The following is a 16,836-nucleotide window of genomic DNA, read 5'->3' as shown; positions in this document are numbered from 1 at the left end:
CAAACAATCTTATAAAAGCACTGAAAAAATTAAAGTAGCTGGTACTTAATGTAGGAGTTCAGTTCTGCGAAACCTAGGTAGATCCTTTACCATTGTATACAATGTAATGGGAAACAGCCTATCACCTCAAGTCGGTGATACAAAATTACAATTCTTATAGTTCTCAGAAAAAGAAACAAAAAGAAACGAATCCCGTTTGTTTCTGTAACCACAGATATCTGCTCAACCCGCGGCACCTCAGCCTCCCCGCGCCGCAGCACCATCCGCACACACAGGAGGGGTTGTGTTAAATCCCTCTGGGCACAGACTGCTCCGGGGAGCTGCATGTTCTGAGTTACGACCATGCCCAGGTCTTGCAAGCTTAATGAGGTTCCTTCTCACACACGCAGACACCACACACAGCGCCAACTGGGAAATCATAAAGTAGGATTGCAGGTGTAGCTTCTCGATAGGTTAAACCTATAGACAGAGTGAAAGGCTAATATACACTTTTAGCCTCAGACTGGCAAAAGCTTTCTCCATTTAACTGTCATTAGAAACCAACCCTAAACTTCAACTTTTAGAAAACCTAACCTGCCACACAGCACTTGGTATTACCAGAGCTACACGCAAAGATTGATCAAAAGCTTTGTCTGTCCCTCCATACACAGGCCAAACCTCAAATCAGTGTTAAATTCCTCACGTGCAGCTACACCCAGTTAATCTTCTCTAAAGCAGCAAACTATGTAAATCTCCTCATGCTGGCAAGACAAACATTACACTCATCTAAATGCAACAAGAATCACCCTTTCAGGGCAAAGCTGTTAAAAGGCACAGAGACACCGGGCTGAGCACCCAGGCCGTGCTGGTGGGACCCTGCACTCGTGTCCTTCCCAGGCCCCCAGAGCTGCTTCTGGCTTCCTCTTGGAGAAACCTGAGAGCAGAGGAACCTCCCTGCACAAAGCAATTTAAAATCCCTAATCAAATAGCTGGAGTAGCTCTGTAGATTCAAGGAGCAGATGGCAGGAGAAAGCCTAATTTTCCATTTACGATAATTTTACAGAGTGTAGAAATATTTACTTCAGAGGAGCGCCTCCCGATTTACATGAGAATGACAAAAATGGGAGGAGGGACAGAGAATCATCTTGTTCTCAACAAACCAAGAGCTAAAAAAGCCTGTATTAAGCAGAGTATTGTATGTCATTTTGTTTCCTTTTCATTACAGATGCACACACGTGCATTCTTTACAATAGCTCGAATAACCTTGATAGCAAAGGTCTTAGCTTATACCTTTTACAGACAGGATGTACAGCTATGAGTGTTGTGATAGGTTATTACTGCAGATATTGTGTGGCTTTCATTCTTTAACAAGACCTACATCTGCATTTCAAATTAGTTCTCAGATGAGCTGTCACTCATTTAAGCAATGTCTCAATTTTAAGCCTGGTAAGAGTATTTTTAATATGCCTGTCTGTCCACAATGCAGGGAATCCTTTTGAGCAGAGACCACATTTTAGTATTCTTACAAGTACTCCAGAAGAGAGAAGATGATCAGACCAGTCAAATCTGACCTGAAAATGAGAATGTTAACTCGCTCCTACATGCCAGAGATGCACAGTGTAGATACAACAGGTAAAACACATAATGTTATAGGTACAGATTTGTTTATAAAACAGAACAGAGTTATATGGAAAAACAAAAAGAGAACATGGGTAAAAATCTGAACCTACTCTACCTATATGGCATTTTGTCAGTGTTTTAAATTAAGGTAGAAATCCGCATTGTATTACAATGTCTTAAAAATAAATCAGGTTAGTGTCACCTTGCCTTTTATCAGTTAATCACTCATTTTTTCAACTGAATCTGCTATAGACTCTTAAAAATGAAACAGGATAATACTAAACATGAAGTGTTCATTTATTATTCTGATATGCATTAAAATACCAACAGAGACATACAAGCTGTTCAAAACATTTTAATTTCTCTTATAAGTTATTTAAAATTGTTTCAGCTTCATATATGACACACTGTTAGCATAGCAAATCTAGTTATTTCTTTTACAGTAATTGGTTGAGAACTTTTCCTACACTAACAGTACCTAGTGTCTCAGGCTAAAGCTGAACTACAATGCAATTGTCTGAATATGGGTTACACAGAGCATACAGGGACTTAATCTCAACTTTTTTTAATTATCATGGGTTGAAAAATTAGGCTTGCAGTGCTGTTCAGCATTGTTTGACATCAGCTCACCCCTGCAGGTGAAGTCTGAGTGAAAGGGAGATCAGAAAGCCAATGGCTAATCGACATGAGTCTATATGAATGAAGCTAATAAGCATTTTCCATGCACTTATGGAGAAAAGCACAGACCCTGGCTCCTTATGTAGGAAGTGTTTGAGCAGAGAATAGCTACACACTAACAAAAGAAACCTTTGGTACCCAGGGTCTTAAGCCCACATAATACCCCTGCATTCATTTCTTTCTCTGCCTGTTGGGGAAAAAGGGTCTGTTTGTTTTTCTGATTCAGTCGGCCCTTTTAGCTCTTTGAATCTAAGGAGTGCACTGTGAAAAGAAGAGCATCTTATCAGCCTGCTCCAGAGCAGCAGGCAAACTCACATCCGCACATAAAACACAACCCTGCCAGCACGAGGCCTGGCCCCGCTGCCCTCGGCTCCTGCCAACACCCTGCCCCACACCCGACACACTGCACACACACAGGGGGCCTTCCCTGATTAATGGTCCTCTCAGGGAGAGCACGGAATTCCATCTGATGCACTGGCTTCATTTATAAAGTATGCAGGAGCACCAGACAAGATGATCAGCATGGGCGTATCCAGGACATTTATTAACAACAAACCAAAACCAGCGCACACAATAAGCATGTTTTGTTATGTATGGACTTGAACACTTTGACTACAAGATGCAAAGATAACTCCGTGCACTGCTGGGCAGCATCTGCAGAGTGCTGCTGAGATAACACACCAGTGATTCTTATCAAAAATATATTTCTATAAAATAACAAGGAGAAAAAAGGAAATAGCAATTTTTACTTAACCTTCAAGAAGATATCAGTCCAACTTTCACTGTTAAGCAGGTTAGCTACACAGACCCTGTGTCACCCCAACAATACACCAAGAGATCAAAATTTCCAAGCCTATGTCCTCATGATTTATATGAAGCCCTCCACTGTGTGCAGCAGTGATATCTGATTTCCTATTTCTACCCTTAATGTATTCTGACCCCAAGCAAAATAGGACGAACTTCCCCAGTATTGCTGACTGAACCTGTCAAATTACTCCTTTCAGCTACTAAGTGCAGCAGACGCAGAAGGATTTTTTCTCACCTGGAAAGAAGCCTGCCATAGTATTTTTGGCATGCTTTGTCAAGCCGGTAGCTTGTCAGTGACCTCTACTCCATTTACCCTCTGGCACACACACAGAGTACACTTTCCCATTAACTTGAAATGTAAGGGGTTTTTGTTTCTTTTTTAAATTTAATCGAAGAGTCAATGAAAAATAACACACTAAGCAGTAAATAATGTAAGATTAATACCAACATTGTATCTTGTGTGCGTAAAAGTGCAGCCACAGACAAACGGTCCAGCAAGGTTGTAACAACTATTTCAAATATTTTATTTCCGGTGATTAAACAAACAAACAAAGAAATACCTCTTTCAGTACAGCTCCATAGATGCGAGTGCTCCGAGCTTATCAGAGAGATCACTCTGCCCGTAAAATGTCACAGGCTCCCCCCCGTGCCCCCCTCGGGGGGAGCTGGGGCGCACCCGAAGGGCGGCGGAGGTTTTCTGGAGCGTTGTTTGAAAGAAAAAATGTGCCCGGATCCCCTCGCTCATTTCACGCCGAGTGAAAAACATCCAGCCCCAAGTTTCGCTGTTGCGACACCGGCTCCTTTCTAACCTGTTGCCGAGCCCGGCGGGGCCGCCCCGCACCGCCCCGCACGCCCCGCGAAGGTGACCTGGCTGCGGCCGCCCCGGCACTCGCCAAGGTCACGGCGCGGCTCTTCAGAGAGGTTAAAAGCATTAAAAAGGAGAAGAGAGTTTCTTTTCTCAAATACCAGCTCTCGCGAAGCGAGCAGGCTGCAAGCCGCAACTCACGCCAGCCGCCACTCCTCTCCCCACTCCTCCCCCAGTACCTCGGGGCCGCGGGGGGGGACGCGGGGGTGCCACAAACCCGCACACCCCCTCCCTTACCTGCTTCCGATAGGGGGTCCGACCGCCGCCCGCCGCGCTGCTGTTGCTGCTGGGGAAGATCATCGCCCCGCCTGATCCCCCGCTCCCCCTCGGGATGGGGAGCAACTTTGGCGGCCGCCGGGCTGCGGCGCGGCGGGGCTGCAGGGAGCTCTCCGCCTCCGTGCCTTCTCCTCCGGCTGCGGCTCCTCGAACCCTTCGCTCGGCCCCCGCCCTGCCCGACCCCGCTCCGCGTCGACCCTATCCCGCGGCGGCCGCCCAGGCTGCCATGCACGGGCCCCCGCTGACCGCCGCCGGCTGCCCCAGCCCGGCCCGGCCCAGCCCGGCCCCACCTCCCGCCGGCCTCAACCACCGCCCAGCAGGGGGAGGGAGCGGGCGGGGGAGCGCCGAGCGCGGCGGGGAAGCGCGGAGCGGGCGCGGTGCTCGCGCCCCGCCCCGTCCTGCGCGGGGAGGGGGGCGCGGAGCGGGGCGCGGCGCCAGGGGAGGCGCGGAGCGGGGCGGCGGGCGCGGACCCCCCCGCGCCGAGCAATGGTTGCGCCTGAGAGGGGCGAGGGGGGGCGGCGGGCCCGCGTGCCGCGCATTCCGCCGCGGGGCGCGCCCGGCGGGGTCCCGACCCCCGAGCGGCCGGAGCGGGACATCCCGCGGAGCCCCGGCTGAGCGCGGACAGACAGCCGCGCCCCGTGCACCCCCACACCGCGGGGCTGGCCGCGCCGAGGCGACAAACACTGCGCCCTCCAACTCTCCTAAGTTTTTCTTCACTAGGGATGGGGAGGGGGGAGGAACATCCGGTCACAGCCCTCTCCGGTGCCTCAAGGCTGCATTTGGGAAGTGAAGGGAAATTCTTCAGTTTCTTCACGAAATTTAGGCCTAGGAAACGTTACAGTTCTTAGGCTCCAAGACAGGGACGTACGGAGGCAAGGAGTTCCCAACTTCATTCCTGGTACTCTGCACTGTTTACATTACTATATTTACATTACCCAGTGATGTTGACAATCTAGTTTCTAAGAAAGTCCACAGCTATAGCTCTGTCAGGCCACCGACTGATCAGTGACACTGTAGAAGAACTTTGCCACGGACATGCATCATCAGGCACCTTTTGGTTTCTCTTCCTCTTTCTGACAATACGGTGGCCCCGATCCCATACACCCCAACATGGCCATAGGAAACAGCTGGGAAGAAACAGAAAATTGGCAGATAGTTCATTACTGAAAAGCCAAATAACATCTGAAAATGCTAGTACTTACAAAAACATATAATCTTCAATTACTGACTTCCCTAGAAATAATCTCTAAGTATTTTGGTATCCTAATATATTTTTACAACAGATCAGAGCCCATCTGAATACAGCTAACAACAAGAAAGCACCAACACTTGGCAGAACTACATTCTGCATAACTTTCCTTTTTTCTGTGTTTCAAGTCCTAAAATGGATCTCATTCCATTTGGTCTCAATTTGATAACACAAGTTTAAGGTGTACTCTTACTGGATGAAAAGCACTGCAGCCACATGGTGATCACTGGCACTGGAAATTATTTGATGGAATAAGTTTGTACCAGCAGATTTTATGTCAAGTCAGGCACTGTCTGTCTGTACTACCCTAACTTCATGTTGGATCACGAACAGTCGTATTCCCACTGCTGGCATAAAGCTAATGCCAGAGGCTTAATGCTAGGGTAAATTCAGACTCCCTGGCCTGGTTAAGGCCTCATGCCTGCTTCACAGCAACATCAGTTGGCATCAATGCTGCAAAAGCAACAGTTTAGCAACTGATTCTGGATGAAACCTATTTTTTCTCTCTGATCAGGTTAATTTTTTTCCAGATTATTTCCTTTGTAGGGTTCAGCATGTGGCTGTGCTGCGGCTTGTGCCAGTGTAATGGAGGAGGTAGCAGAGAGCAAAAATAGGCAGGGGCAAGAGGGTGGATAGGAGGGCTTGTTTTGGCAGCAGTACTGGATTATATTGGCTTAATATGTTCGTGTACCTGTGGCTTAATTTGACAGAAGTGTAGCTGTGTGCTCATGCCTTCCTGAGATGTGGCACACACAGCAGTCGATCTGTGCTCCAATCTGACTTATTTCAGAACCCTTGGTCACAGATGTCACAATCAGACTCAGTGCTGGAGAACTGTCTTAAAGCAGTACAAACTGGAACAGTGACAGGCTACTTCTCCTGCTCAGATTTCTATTCCCAACTGAAAAACAAGAAAAATATTTTCTGGACAGTGTTGCAGTCACCCCAAAGGGGTGACAAAGCTTAAGTCTGCTCGACCTGCAGGAGGGCTTTGTTAGCTGGAGACGTGTATAGTGACCACACCTTCCCCTCGCAGGGAAAAGCTTTTCAAAAGCCATCAATCATGCCTTGCTTCCTTCCCTCTTCTCTTCCTGCCCCACCCCCAGGGAAGAGGCTGCAGGGATGTAAACACTATATGCTCGATTGGGTCTCAGTCACTGTCATACCAGGGAAGGCTCTCAAGAATATTCCAAAGCAGTATCTGAAATGCTGCCATCTTGCTTGCTCTGCTGTCACATGTCCCAAGGCTTCCTGTGATTTGGACATGATTTCCCTCTCTTAGATTCAGTATGTGGCCCATTTGTCTCAGTTACTAGTACTCTCTTTCCTAACATATTAGGAAAACACATAACAACAAATATGATCTATTAGATCACAATCTAACAGCATCTGATTATTTATTTTTGTTAAGGAAAAACTCATTACAGAATTTTCTGGGAAGAAAACTTGATATAATTTTCTAAGTGCTAATGAGCCTATCAACATTATCTGTTGTTTTTAAAAGGCTTGATTAATCTGTCTCCATTTTGGTCTCAAACAGGGAAATAGCTGCCTTCCAATAGATTTGACAATGCTATCAAGAACACAGAGCCAGACTCCTTACAGCAGTGTGTCTGGAGAGAAAGGGACAGCAAAGCTAAATTGAAACAAGCAAGTTTCTGACTCGACATCAGGACAGACAGACATTGCTCCAAGAGGCTGTGCACTCTCCCTTCTTGAGCATTTCCGAGACCAGAATACACACAGCCCAAAGCAACCTGACCTGATCATTTTGCTTTATGCTGAGGTTGTACTAGAGATCCCCTGAGGTCCCTTCCAATCTGAAGCCATGCTCATATGGAAAAGCTGCTTTGCTCTTACTCCTGAACATAGGCAAAATTATTTCTCTGTAAAACCCTCTTTTTTATGTTTATATGAGATTATGTTTATAAAGGTCCAGATAAGTGCCTGGACTTTTCAGTCCTTGTGCAGTGATATATCAGTTCAAGTACTGACTACAGTTTTCCTACATATTTTCTGAAATGCAAGAAGCATGCCTTGTTTGCAAAGAACAGTCTCAGTCTTACTGACTTAGCAATGCCAAAACTGAGATGCCTAATCTGTAAAACGTATGCAAATATAATCATAAAAATCATATTTTCAAGGACTTTGTTATTAACTGCATACAACAGGTGTGAGCAGACTTGCAGGTAGCCAGGTGTATTGCTGCTTGCAGTTATAAATGAGCAATTCCTTTTGACCCTGAGGGAAAAAGGTGACCACAGGGTCTAAGAGTGCCTCCTCTACAAATCATTCAGAGCTTCTTTAAGTTACCCAGAGTTGCTTATTCAGGAAAAAAGGGTAAACTTACAAGCAGCTTTGATGCATTTCAGAAATACAATGTAGCAATTTACATGTTGTGTTTTGTTAGTTTGCTTGTAGGTTTGCAGAGAGATGGTTATAAATACAGAAAGAAAGGCTTGTCTAAAAACCTGGAGACAGAATCTTTCCAGTAATGCTTATCAATCTTAACAAACAGTAGACTGGCAAAACTAAGCCATAATTTTAAAAACAGTTCTACGCATTTAAGCTGCTCCTTTACCATTTCTGTTCTAAATCAAATTCATGGCTCCCCTTACTTATCTCAAAATTCAACCAAAGTAGCTATTTCCCCTGAGGGCATTCAGTGCCTCTGCAGGGCAGATGGTCTCTCAGCCCTGGATCTGCTTTAAATGGGAAACTTACAGTCTATTGCAAACCCCTGTGAGTCCAGACTGGATGTCCTGAATTTCCTTACAACTCTGCTCTCCTGACCACTTCAGGGCCTTCAGAAGACCCACTGTGGAAAGGTGACTGTGGGCACCTCATTTCCCCACCCTGAGGGTACTGAGGAGACTGTTGCCACACTGTTCAGTTCCCTGAGCATCCATCCTCTCATCGCACATGGTCATATGGAGAAAGATAAAAACCAGAGTAGGCAGGAAGCTGAGCCACAACAATGCAAAAATACTTTTAAATACCGTATGCAAGCTAAGGAAGCAGAATGCAGGGCTGAACTTTGAGAGATATTAAGCATTTCCTGTAAAGTGTTAATAAAGGAATACATGAAGCTGAGTATCAAACAGAAGATTTTTAAATTTTGGCCTTAATTAATCTATTAGAACTTAAAGCATGAAAAGAATTTCTAACAACCAAAGGAACACAGTAAACTTCATTACACGGGAAGCTCCTTCAGAGATAAGTTATCTCATAGTTAATTGTTTTTATTTAAGCATTCCCAGTATGAAGGTAATAAAAGAAATCTGTATCTAACTAAGGGAGGATGAGGAGAAGTCTGTAGAAATGGGACATAGTAATGTTGTGAACATGCCAAATACTTAATATATAAAATCTTCTGTAAATTTTCCTTTATATTAGAAAACAAAAATTATTATGAAACAATGACTTCTGCAGAAGTATATGATCTACTAAGAGTGAGGCATTGCATACACAATGAGAAGCTGTTGTTTAAGAATGCAGTCTTCAAAATACTCACATTAATATATTCAACAATAAGAAAAAAATCCCCATGATGATCTGAAAAGGGAAAACAAATAATCTTTTCCAGCAGTACCATTTCAAATACTGGTACCAAAATACCGAATAACTTGTATTCTACACTAGAATACAAAAAAAAAAAAAGTCACTCATTATAAAATATGTGTGCACAATCACTGTAACATTTTCTTTTTAATCTGAACGCATCAGCTCATTCTCTCTGGGAGTCCTCCAACCTGTCTTTGATTTTCCCATCACCTATACTGCAGAGGTTTTTCCCTTAAATCCAACAGCTCACTGTGAAAAAAGAGCAGTCCTGTGCTCCCTGCAGTGCTCACAGAATGCATCCGCTGCAGCCACTGGGGTTGTACCTCCAGTGATATGCTTTGACTCCTATTCATTTTGGCTTGCTGTTCATTCCTTCCATGCTTCCTTAAATGTTCTTGGAAAGACACTAAATATAAATTGCACAATTATACATAATTGTTGCCATTCCTTCACTGATGACTGGTATTAAGAAAATGAACATAGTGAGCAACACAATCTCCTGCTAATGCCATGCCAGCATTTTATATTATGGAAAGCACTATTTATTATTTGAAAGACACAAGATACTTTATGGAAGCATTTCCACTGTCAAACAAATGCCTTTCCTAAATATACCATGTATATTCTGGGAAGCACAAGTATGAAACATAATTACTGTAAAGGATTACTATGTAAGAGAAATTTAAGGAGGCTGCTCATGATCAGTAAAGAAAACACAAGACAAAATCCAATCCTCATTTGTGGAATGAACTGAAATGACTCTTAAAGATGTCATTTCTGCCATTGGCCTGATAATGAGACACTTGTTTGAAACTATAAAGCAGTCAAAGTGTATAAACAGCTGCCGAATATATTATAGAATAAAATAATAAAGTCTGTCCAAAATGACAAAGCATATTGCTTTTCCTGCTTTATTATTAACTATGTAGAAGTTTCACCAACATTATATTGGATAATATTTATTTTTTAAAAGAGACTACTAAGAATAGCTTACTGTTTTGACATGCTTTTTTGACAGTGCATTTTTATAATTTGTGCAGAATAAATTTATGGAACAATAGAAGAAGAAAGCAAAACTATTTGCTAAGTATTTTCTAGGAAACAATGACTTCATGCAGCTATTTGATTTTATATATTTACTTATTTACATTTTAATACATGTATTAATAAAAGAAGCAAAATCTGGAAATACACAATTTTTTTCTTAAACTTCACGTTGTGAGGTTCCAAAGCAGGTCATATATTCTGGTTTTTAACCAGAAAAACATGCTTTTTCTAGCCACAGTACATTCAATTTTGGTGTGCTGGGTTTTCTTGGATGACATTATTCACCATATTGACCAGGCTTGAATGGTTACTATTTCATGAGAATTTTAGAAATAAGAAAGAAATTAAAAGACTCCTACAATTAAAATTTGTTTGAAGATTGAGAACAGTTAATGCCAATGAAAAGGTAAATCACTGCACAATGGTTAGAGTGGAAGGTGTGACCACAAATCAGCCAGACATAATTTTTTTCCTTTGTGTGCTGTTTTTTGGTATCTAAGGCCAAGAAAAAGCTTCAGATTTATCAGTGCGCTACAGCTATAGAAAAAAAAATCAGCCTTTTGCCTGGTCTTTGCACATCTATAAATAGGGACATACATTCTGAATTCATGAATGAAACAGGCACTATTTGCATTGTAAGCAAATTTGGTACTAATGCAATAAGGAGCAGGCAGGAATCCTAACACACATGGAAAAAAAGGAAGAGGACAGAGAAAGTCATGTATGACATGATAGATCAAGAAGATGGAGTTGTCATCACTAGTGCAAAGTCAGGCCTGAAGAATACCCGAGGAAAAGCCAGAGCAGGTCCTGTTCTGCAAAGCCCTGCTGCAGGCAGCAGCCTCACCAGCAGCAGCGACGAGCCAGACTGGGGACTGCGTACGGTGGCTGCATGCATGTGGGTACCTTGGAACAAAACCACAAAACACCACTCTTTCCAAAGTTGTTGTCCTAAAATGACTCTTCTTGGCTTTTTTTCCTTTTCCTGAAATGAAGTCCTGTCGTGTTTGTTCGACAAATACTAGTAGCCAAGTGAAGAACTGACAGCTCTGCCCACTGACAAGCACTGTGCAAATTGTTCCTGTCCTCACACACTTTCCTGTCAATTAACCTCATTTCTGACCTGCAAATGTCTTTACAGTGCTCCAACTCTCCTGAGTACACCATCAGCACTGTACCAGCTCTCTGGGGTCCATTTACATGATCTCGGCTGGAGTGTGAGAAACTAATTTACATACAGATTCCAAAAGGGCATATAAATTTTATCTGTTTCAAAATTACAGCCTTTACCCTCTGTGTTTGTTTTATAATTACATATAAACACAAATATGTTTGTTTATAATGCACAATCTGATTGTAATGACCTAATTTAGAGTATAAAGTGAAGAAACAAAGTCATGTGTCAGAAGTTAAGCAAATGTTCAATAATGACCCTTAATCTTATCTCATTTTCAGTATCTTTAAAATAAAAATACCCACATAAAACGTGATAGAATCGTTCCTGAAGTACCTGGAATAGCTTACATTTCTGAAAGGCATTATGTATTTTGGTATGCCAAAGAAGCTGCAAATTGTATTTTTCCTCTAGAAGTACATGCTCTAACCCTCTGAATTTTGAAATTGTGTACTTGCTACATCTGCAGCACCTCCACAACATCAATATAGCACAGAACCAAATGATCAACAGATACATCTTAAAACAAGAAAATTCTTCCTCCCATGTAAATTCAGTGCTCATAAAGGTCATCTGGCTCATGGTTATGGCAATGAAAGACCTCCACCATGGAGGCACCCAGCACTGGCATTGGAAGGTTCCCCACAGTCCAGTAACCTGCAGAGGCCACCCTCAGAGGTGAAATAAGGGTGCAGCTCCTGCTGATGCAGCCCTTCCCCTAAGGGCTACAGGATCCTGAAGGTGTAGGGTGTTGCTGATGTACCACAGACAAGTGAAAAGCAGGAGCTGAACACCAAAGCCATCTTCTGACACACTGTCTATCCATCAGCAGCAAACAGGGGGCTTCTGCCACTTCTGCTCTCAGCTAAACTAGCAACCAACTGCATTGCTACCCCGAGTCTGTGTCTCCACCGTCAGCATTTGAGTTTCTGTAATTTAAATTCAGATATGATCTGAATATTTATGTTCAGTAATCAGTAAATTAATCAAGATGGCTAGGACAATTTATTTCAGGGAGTAACTCATAGACTTATTTACTAATGTTCCATACTAAGTGTCATGGGCTGGCAGCAGCACAAATCATGGTGGGAAAATATTTTATTGCATCATAATTAAGTTTTACATTTATTTAGGTAAATAGATTCTTAGAGTTGTTTTCAACACATTCTCTTGAGTTGGATTCAAAGTATTTATCAGATACTGCACAACCATATTTCAAAGGTCTGCTCATGAATATCAATGCACATAAATCAAAGATAAAACCTGAAATGAAATCCTGTTCTAATCAATAGATTTACCAGCAAGTCCCAGATTTCACCCAGAATGAAAGCACTTACATTGCACTTCTGTGATTTACTGAGTTATTCCTCAATATAATTAATGCTTAGAGAAGCTGAAAAGGAAGATAGCTTCTATTCCTTTCCTCCCTCCTGCTGTATGAGTCCTTTGCTTAATCCACTCTTCCTTTTGCTTACTGGTTCAAGTAAGCAAAAGGTTCAAGTCACTAACCCAGCAGCTTTTCTTTCTGCCATGGCAGGGAGTTGAGTTGGGTCACTGAGGTGTCTAACAAAACCCTCACAAGTGAAGTGGCAGGAGCACACAGCTGAGGGAAGGGAAGGTGTGTGTCCCTCCTGGGAGCACGCTGGGTGGCTTCGCTCAGTCTAGGCCTCCCTCATGGAATTTTACCTGAAACATTTTCCACCAAATGACAATAATTTTTTTAACAATACATTTTCAGTCATATTCCAGAAAAGCGAAGTCATTGCAACAACCAGACCCAGACGTGTTATGCAGATGCACTGCAAGAGAGGTGGGTGAGCGAGTTCAGATAACACAAGATTAGGCTGAACTTTCGCCCCTAGTTCCAGTGTTCTTTGAAGTTCTTCACCGCCTTGGCAACTCCTCCCCCTATCTTCCACTATTGCAGCTTCTGTCACAGGCTCTGCATAGTCAGGATTTTCTCCATTCTGGGATGTTCAAAAAGAATTTTGCGCTACGCTCCCCAGGGGCCAGATCTTCACAATGTTTCCGTGCTTGCAAGTACAGCTTGCTACACTCATTTCTCAGAAGAGCAAAACTCCCAGCTGCGTTTGCTGAATGGGGCTCTAAGACAAAAATTATTTCAGCAAATGGCTATGGGAACCTTCTATGAGTACTTATTAGGAGGAAATAAGATGATCTTCCTCTAGCAGGACTTCAATTTGGATAATTTTCTCAACGGTATTTTAACATGAATCTGTGAATATATGTTCATGCATACACACCAGGCTTTTGCTATTTATCCATCAAAATCACAAGTAAACAACTTCCCACTTCAGGACCTGATCCACTTGTCCCCCAGTATAATCCATAAGTACATAATAAAGACAACTGTGCACTATCATAATATTGCTTTTGACCCTAAGACACAATTTACCATTCACTATTCTAAAGATCATGGAGAAGTTTTCATGTAAATTTTTGTTTATATAATCTGTTTACAGACAGAGCTTTGTTGTATTTTTCAAATTTATCTGTTAGATATAGTATTCAACCCAATTAGCTGAACTCCAAAATACCATCTGACTATATTTGGTGAAGTACACAAAAATGTGTTTGGACAAACAGAATGCTTTTGGAGACCCACAGATAGCACTGCTCCAGAACACGGGTTTAGGTACTCGAGAAGCAAGGAAAGGGTAATGAGTTGGAAAGGCAAACATGCCTGCTTCTTATACCTTCATTGTAATCAGTTACTCAACAGCAGACAGTCTCATTACTATAAATTGCAACTAGAGGCACTTTTGCCTTGCAAAGGAATTCATAAAAACATGTCAGATCATGTCAGCTGAGATGTTATATAAATCACATTCTGCACTAAGTGAAAAAATACATTTTGCATCCAAGGAATTTTAGATTGTTTTCTGAGTAGAGCCCACTGTTTCACAACTCAAGAAGAATTTTCATCAGAATTACAGACATCACTTAAAAGACATGAAAGTTGAAATCTAAATATGCCTAAATGCTTCCATTTTAATCCCCTTGTTCATTATATTTCCACTAAAGTTGCTACTTCATTCCACAGAAGGGTTGTTCCCAACAGTGCCTCAGACTGTGTAAGCACACCATTAACTTCTGTGTGCGCATGTATGGAAATTACATTACTCAGAGAAAAAGGAGTGCTCTGAAATCAACTACAAATGTAACGATAGGAGGTATGAGTAAAGAAAAATCCTTATATTTTAATACCAACTTCAACCGCTCCTGCCACTAGTAACCAACTCCTAACTTTTTCTGACACTATGAGGTCTTTAACTTTTTAAAATCTGATTCAGTATTTAGTAACTTGAGATAGAATAAACCTTTTTTTCCTAGCGATGACATACAGTATGACAGTTCATGGGTGTAAATCATGTAGGCACATGATTTTGCAGGATCTAAGCCAGAGTGAAAAAAAGGACAAGAGAGCTGCATTAATCCCTTGGTGACTATATTCAGTGGGCTAAGCCTTAGTTTCACCAGCAGATTTAACCAGATTTTTCTTTCTTCATTCTCACAGAATAAAAAAGAAAAAATAGGAGAAGCTGAGTCTTGGAAATAAAAATGACTTAAAGTGCAAAATAAAGCCCAGTTTGCATCTTAGTTTAAAAAACCCCAATAATATTATATATTTTGTATCAAAATAAGTAATTATACATTTTGTATCAAAATATGTAATACCTGGCCACAAATCAGCCTAAGCAGCATCACAAATAACAACTCACGTTGGGCTTCCTTGCTGCAGTTTTTACTAATGTCTTCGTAGGATACAGAAACAATCTGTTTATTTCCACTTAAAAAAATCAGGTTAGGTCTTTAAAATGTCACCACTGTAGACGACCTTTAATTTTTTAACAAAACAAAAGGCAGTCTTAAATTAACTAAAAGGTTAATTCTAGAATGTATTACCATAACATTGCCATTTAAAATAGTACATCCTCTTATAATCTATACTTCAGATTCCTCAACTACAGTTGGTTGAAATGCTTAAAATTGTCTAAATACTAATTTCCTATTATGTTTGGCTGATAAAATTTAAGTTGAATCAAAACTTTGCTAGAACTCATTTGTTGAAATGCTAAACCAGCCAGGCAACGTGCCTCTCATTAACCACAGCTACTTCTTGACTGGCACTGTCAACTGCCTGCAGTTCACCCTACAATGGAAATTATTTTATGGTATCTACCTACAGATCTCAGTTTGGGCTGGACTTCTCCTTCTTCTTGCTTCTTTCATGAACTGTAAACTATAAAGTAAACATATGGGGGGGGGGGGGAGAGGAAACCCTGCCTCTGAGAAACTCCAGGCTTCCTAAGACAGATAGTGCTTACTATTTACTGTACCACTGCAATTATCTGGTAGCTGATCAAACCAATAAACACCATTTGGCAGAATGGGGACTTGGGACTACTTGAACAGATGTGATCTCCTTTTCTTCACTGAGATTTCATTTGTAGCAGACCTGATTTAAGAGCTGTCTCTCTCTGCCATAGCATTCCCTCTCCACATCCATGCCAGTCACTTGTTCCACCCTTCAAAGCAGACATTGCCACACTCCTAGTGGGGCTGAATCAACTGCTTTATGTGGGTGTGCTATGCAGCGGAAAAGAAAACTGATACAGTTTAAATCTGTAGATATTCATATATATGTTTTCCTAATGTTCTGATGCAGAGAGCTGCTTAACACAACAGGATTGGCTAGACCTGGGAAAAGAGGCAGAACTTCTAAATCCCACCCAACTGCCGAGGGAACAGCAGCATCAAGATGCAGTCTGACTGCAGAGTCCTGACCAGCCTCAAAACTGAAAGCAAGCAGTTACTCGGGGGTTTACGTAGCTGCACATAAAATGTTCTCATTTTGAGAGACATTTGCAAACACAGAATGTCCTTAGTTTTGTCTTTAAATCTCAAAGAAACTTGCAAACGAAATACTCTCTTGTTTCAAACCATGCTTCAGTGAAAGATGCTGTGGTACACTACATGCTTTGAAACTAACCAGCCTCCACAAAGAGAAGGAAAATGGTGTGATTTATTAATATGAATATCAGTGGTTTAAAAAACAATGTGGAGATGTTGCACATTTAACAAAAAGCTTAGGTTCACAAATTTCCTCACGTGCAGGGCAAATCTTTCTTCAACAGCTGAAATCATGGTAACAGTAACTTCCTATTCAGTCATTTCCTTAATTAAACCATTGAACTTTAATGTGAAATGCAGCCATTACAAAACCAGAAAGGAATCTGAACAATAACAATCCAGTCAAATGGGCAGTGCAATAAGCAACAGCAATGTCAAGAACACTGGCTGGCACGTTTTGGTTGGAATCAATGATGCTGTAATTCTCTGAGATGTTAAATGAAGTTCAAGTAAACTCTGTGCTGGATCAAAGCTGCACGAGCTTCATGATACAATGCAGTGAAAACTTGGCACAAATGGGCTCTACTTAAAAACCAAACTGTATGTCATCTTTTCCCCAAGTTTTTGAAAGGTGACAACTTTAGTCCAGCAATAGCTGTGCCTTATAGTTGTCTCAAACATGTCTCCTGCTCTGAAACAGAT

The 16,836-nt window shown here is 41.9% G+C and overlaps 1 protein-coding gene across 3 annotated transcripts in view; it reads right to left on the bottom strand.

Annotated features, from left to right (window-relative positions):
- The window catches only part of RBMS1 (RNA binding motif single stranded interacting protein 1), a 143,101-nt gene that overhangs the window by 86,889 nt on the left and 39,376 nt on the right, over nt 1-16,836 (bottom strand). Inside the window, exon 1 of one of the 3 annotated variants that reach the window (XM_005485241.4) lies at nt 4,187-4,518. The exons of the other annotated variants lie outside the window; for them this stretch is intronic. Within the exon in view, the coding sequence (XP_005485298.2) occupies nt 4,187-4,249 (63 nt within the window). The 5' untranslated portion in view covers nt 4,250-4,518. Of the gene's footprint in view, nt 1-4,186; nt 4,519-16,836 lie in introns of those variants that run through there. 3 annotated transcript variants of the gene reach the window in all.

This window comes from Zonotrichia albicollis, chromosome 10, assembly GCF_047830755.1.
Source record: "Zonotrichia albicollis isolate bZonAlb1 chromosome 10, bZonAlb1.hap1, whole genome shotgun sequence".
In the NCBI taxonomy this organism is placed as follows: domain Eukaryota; kingdom Metazoa; phylum Chordata; class Aves; order Passeriformes; family Passerellidae; genus Zonotrichia; species Zonotrichia albicollis.
Note: the sequence above shows the minus strand (reverse complement) of the source record. Positions and strands in the feature narration are given on the sequence as shown.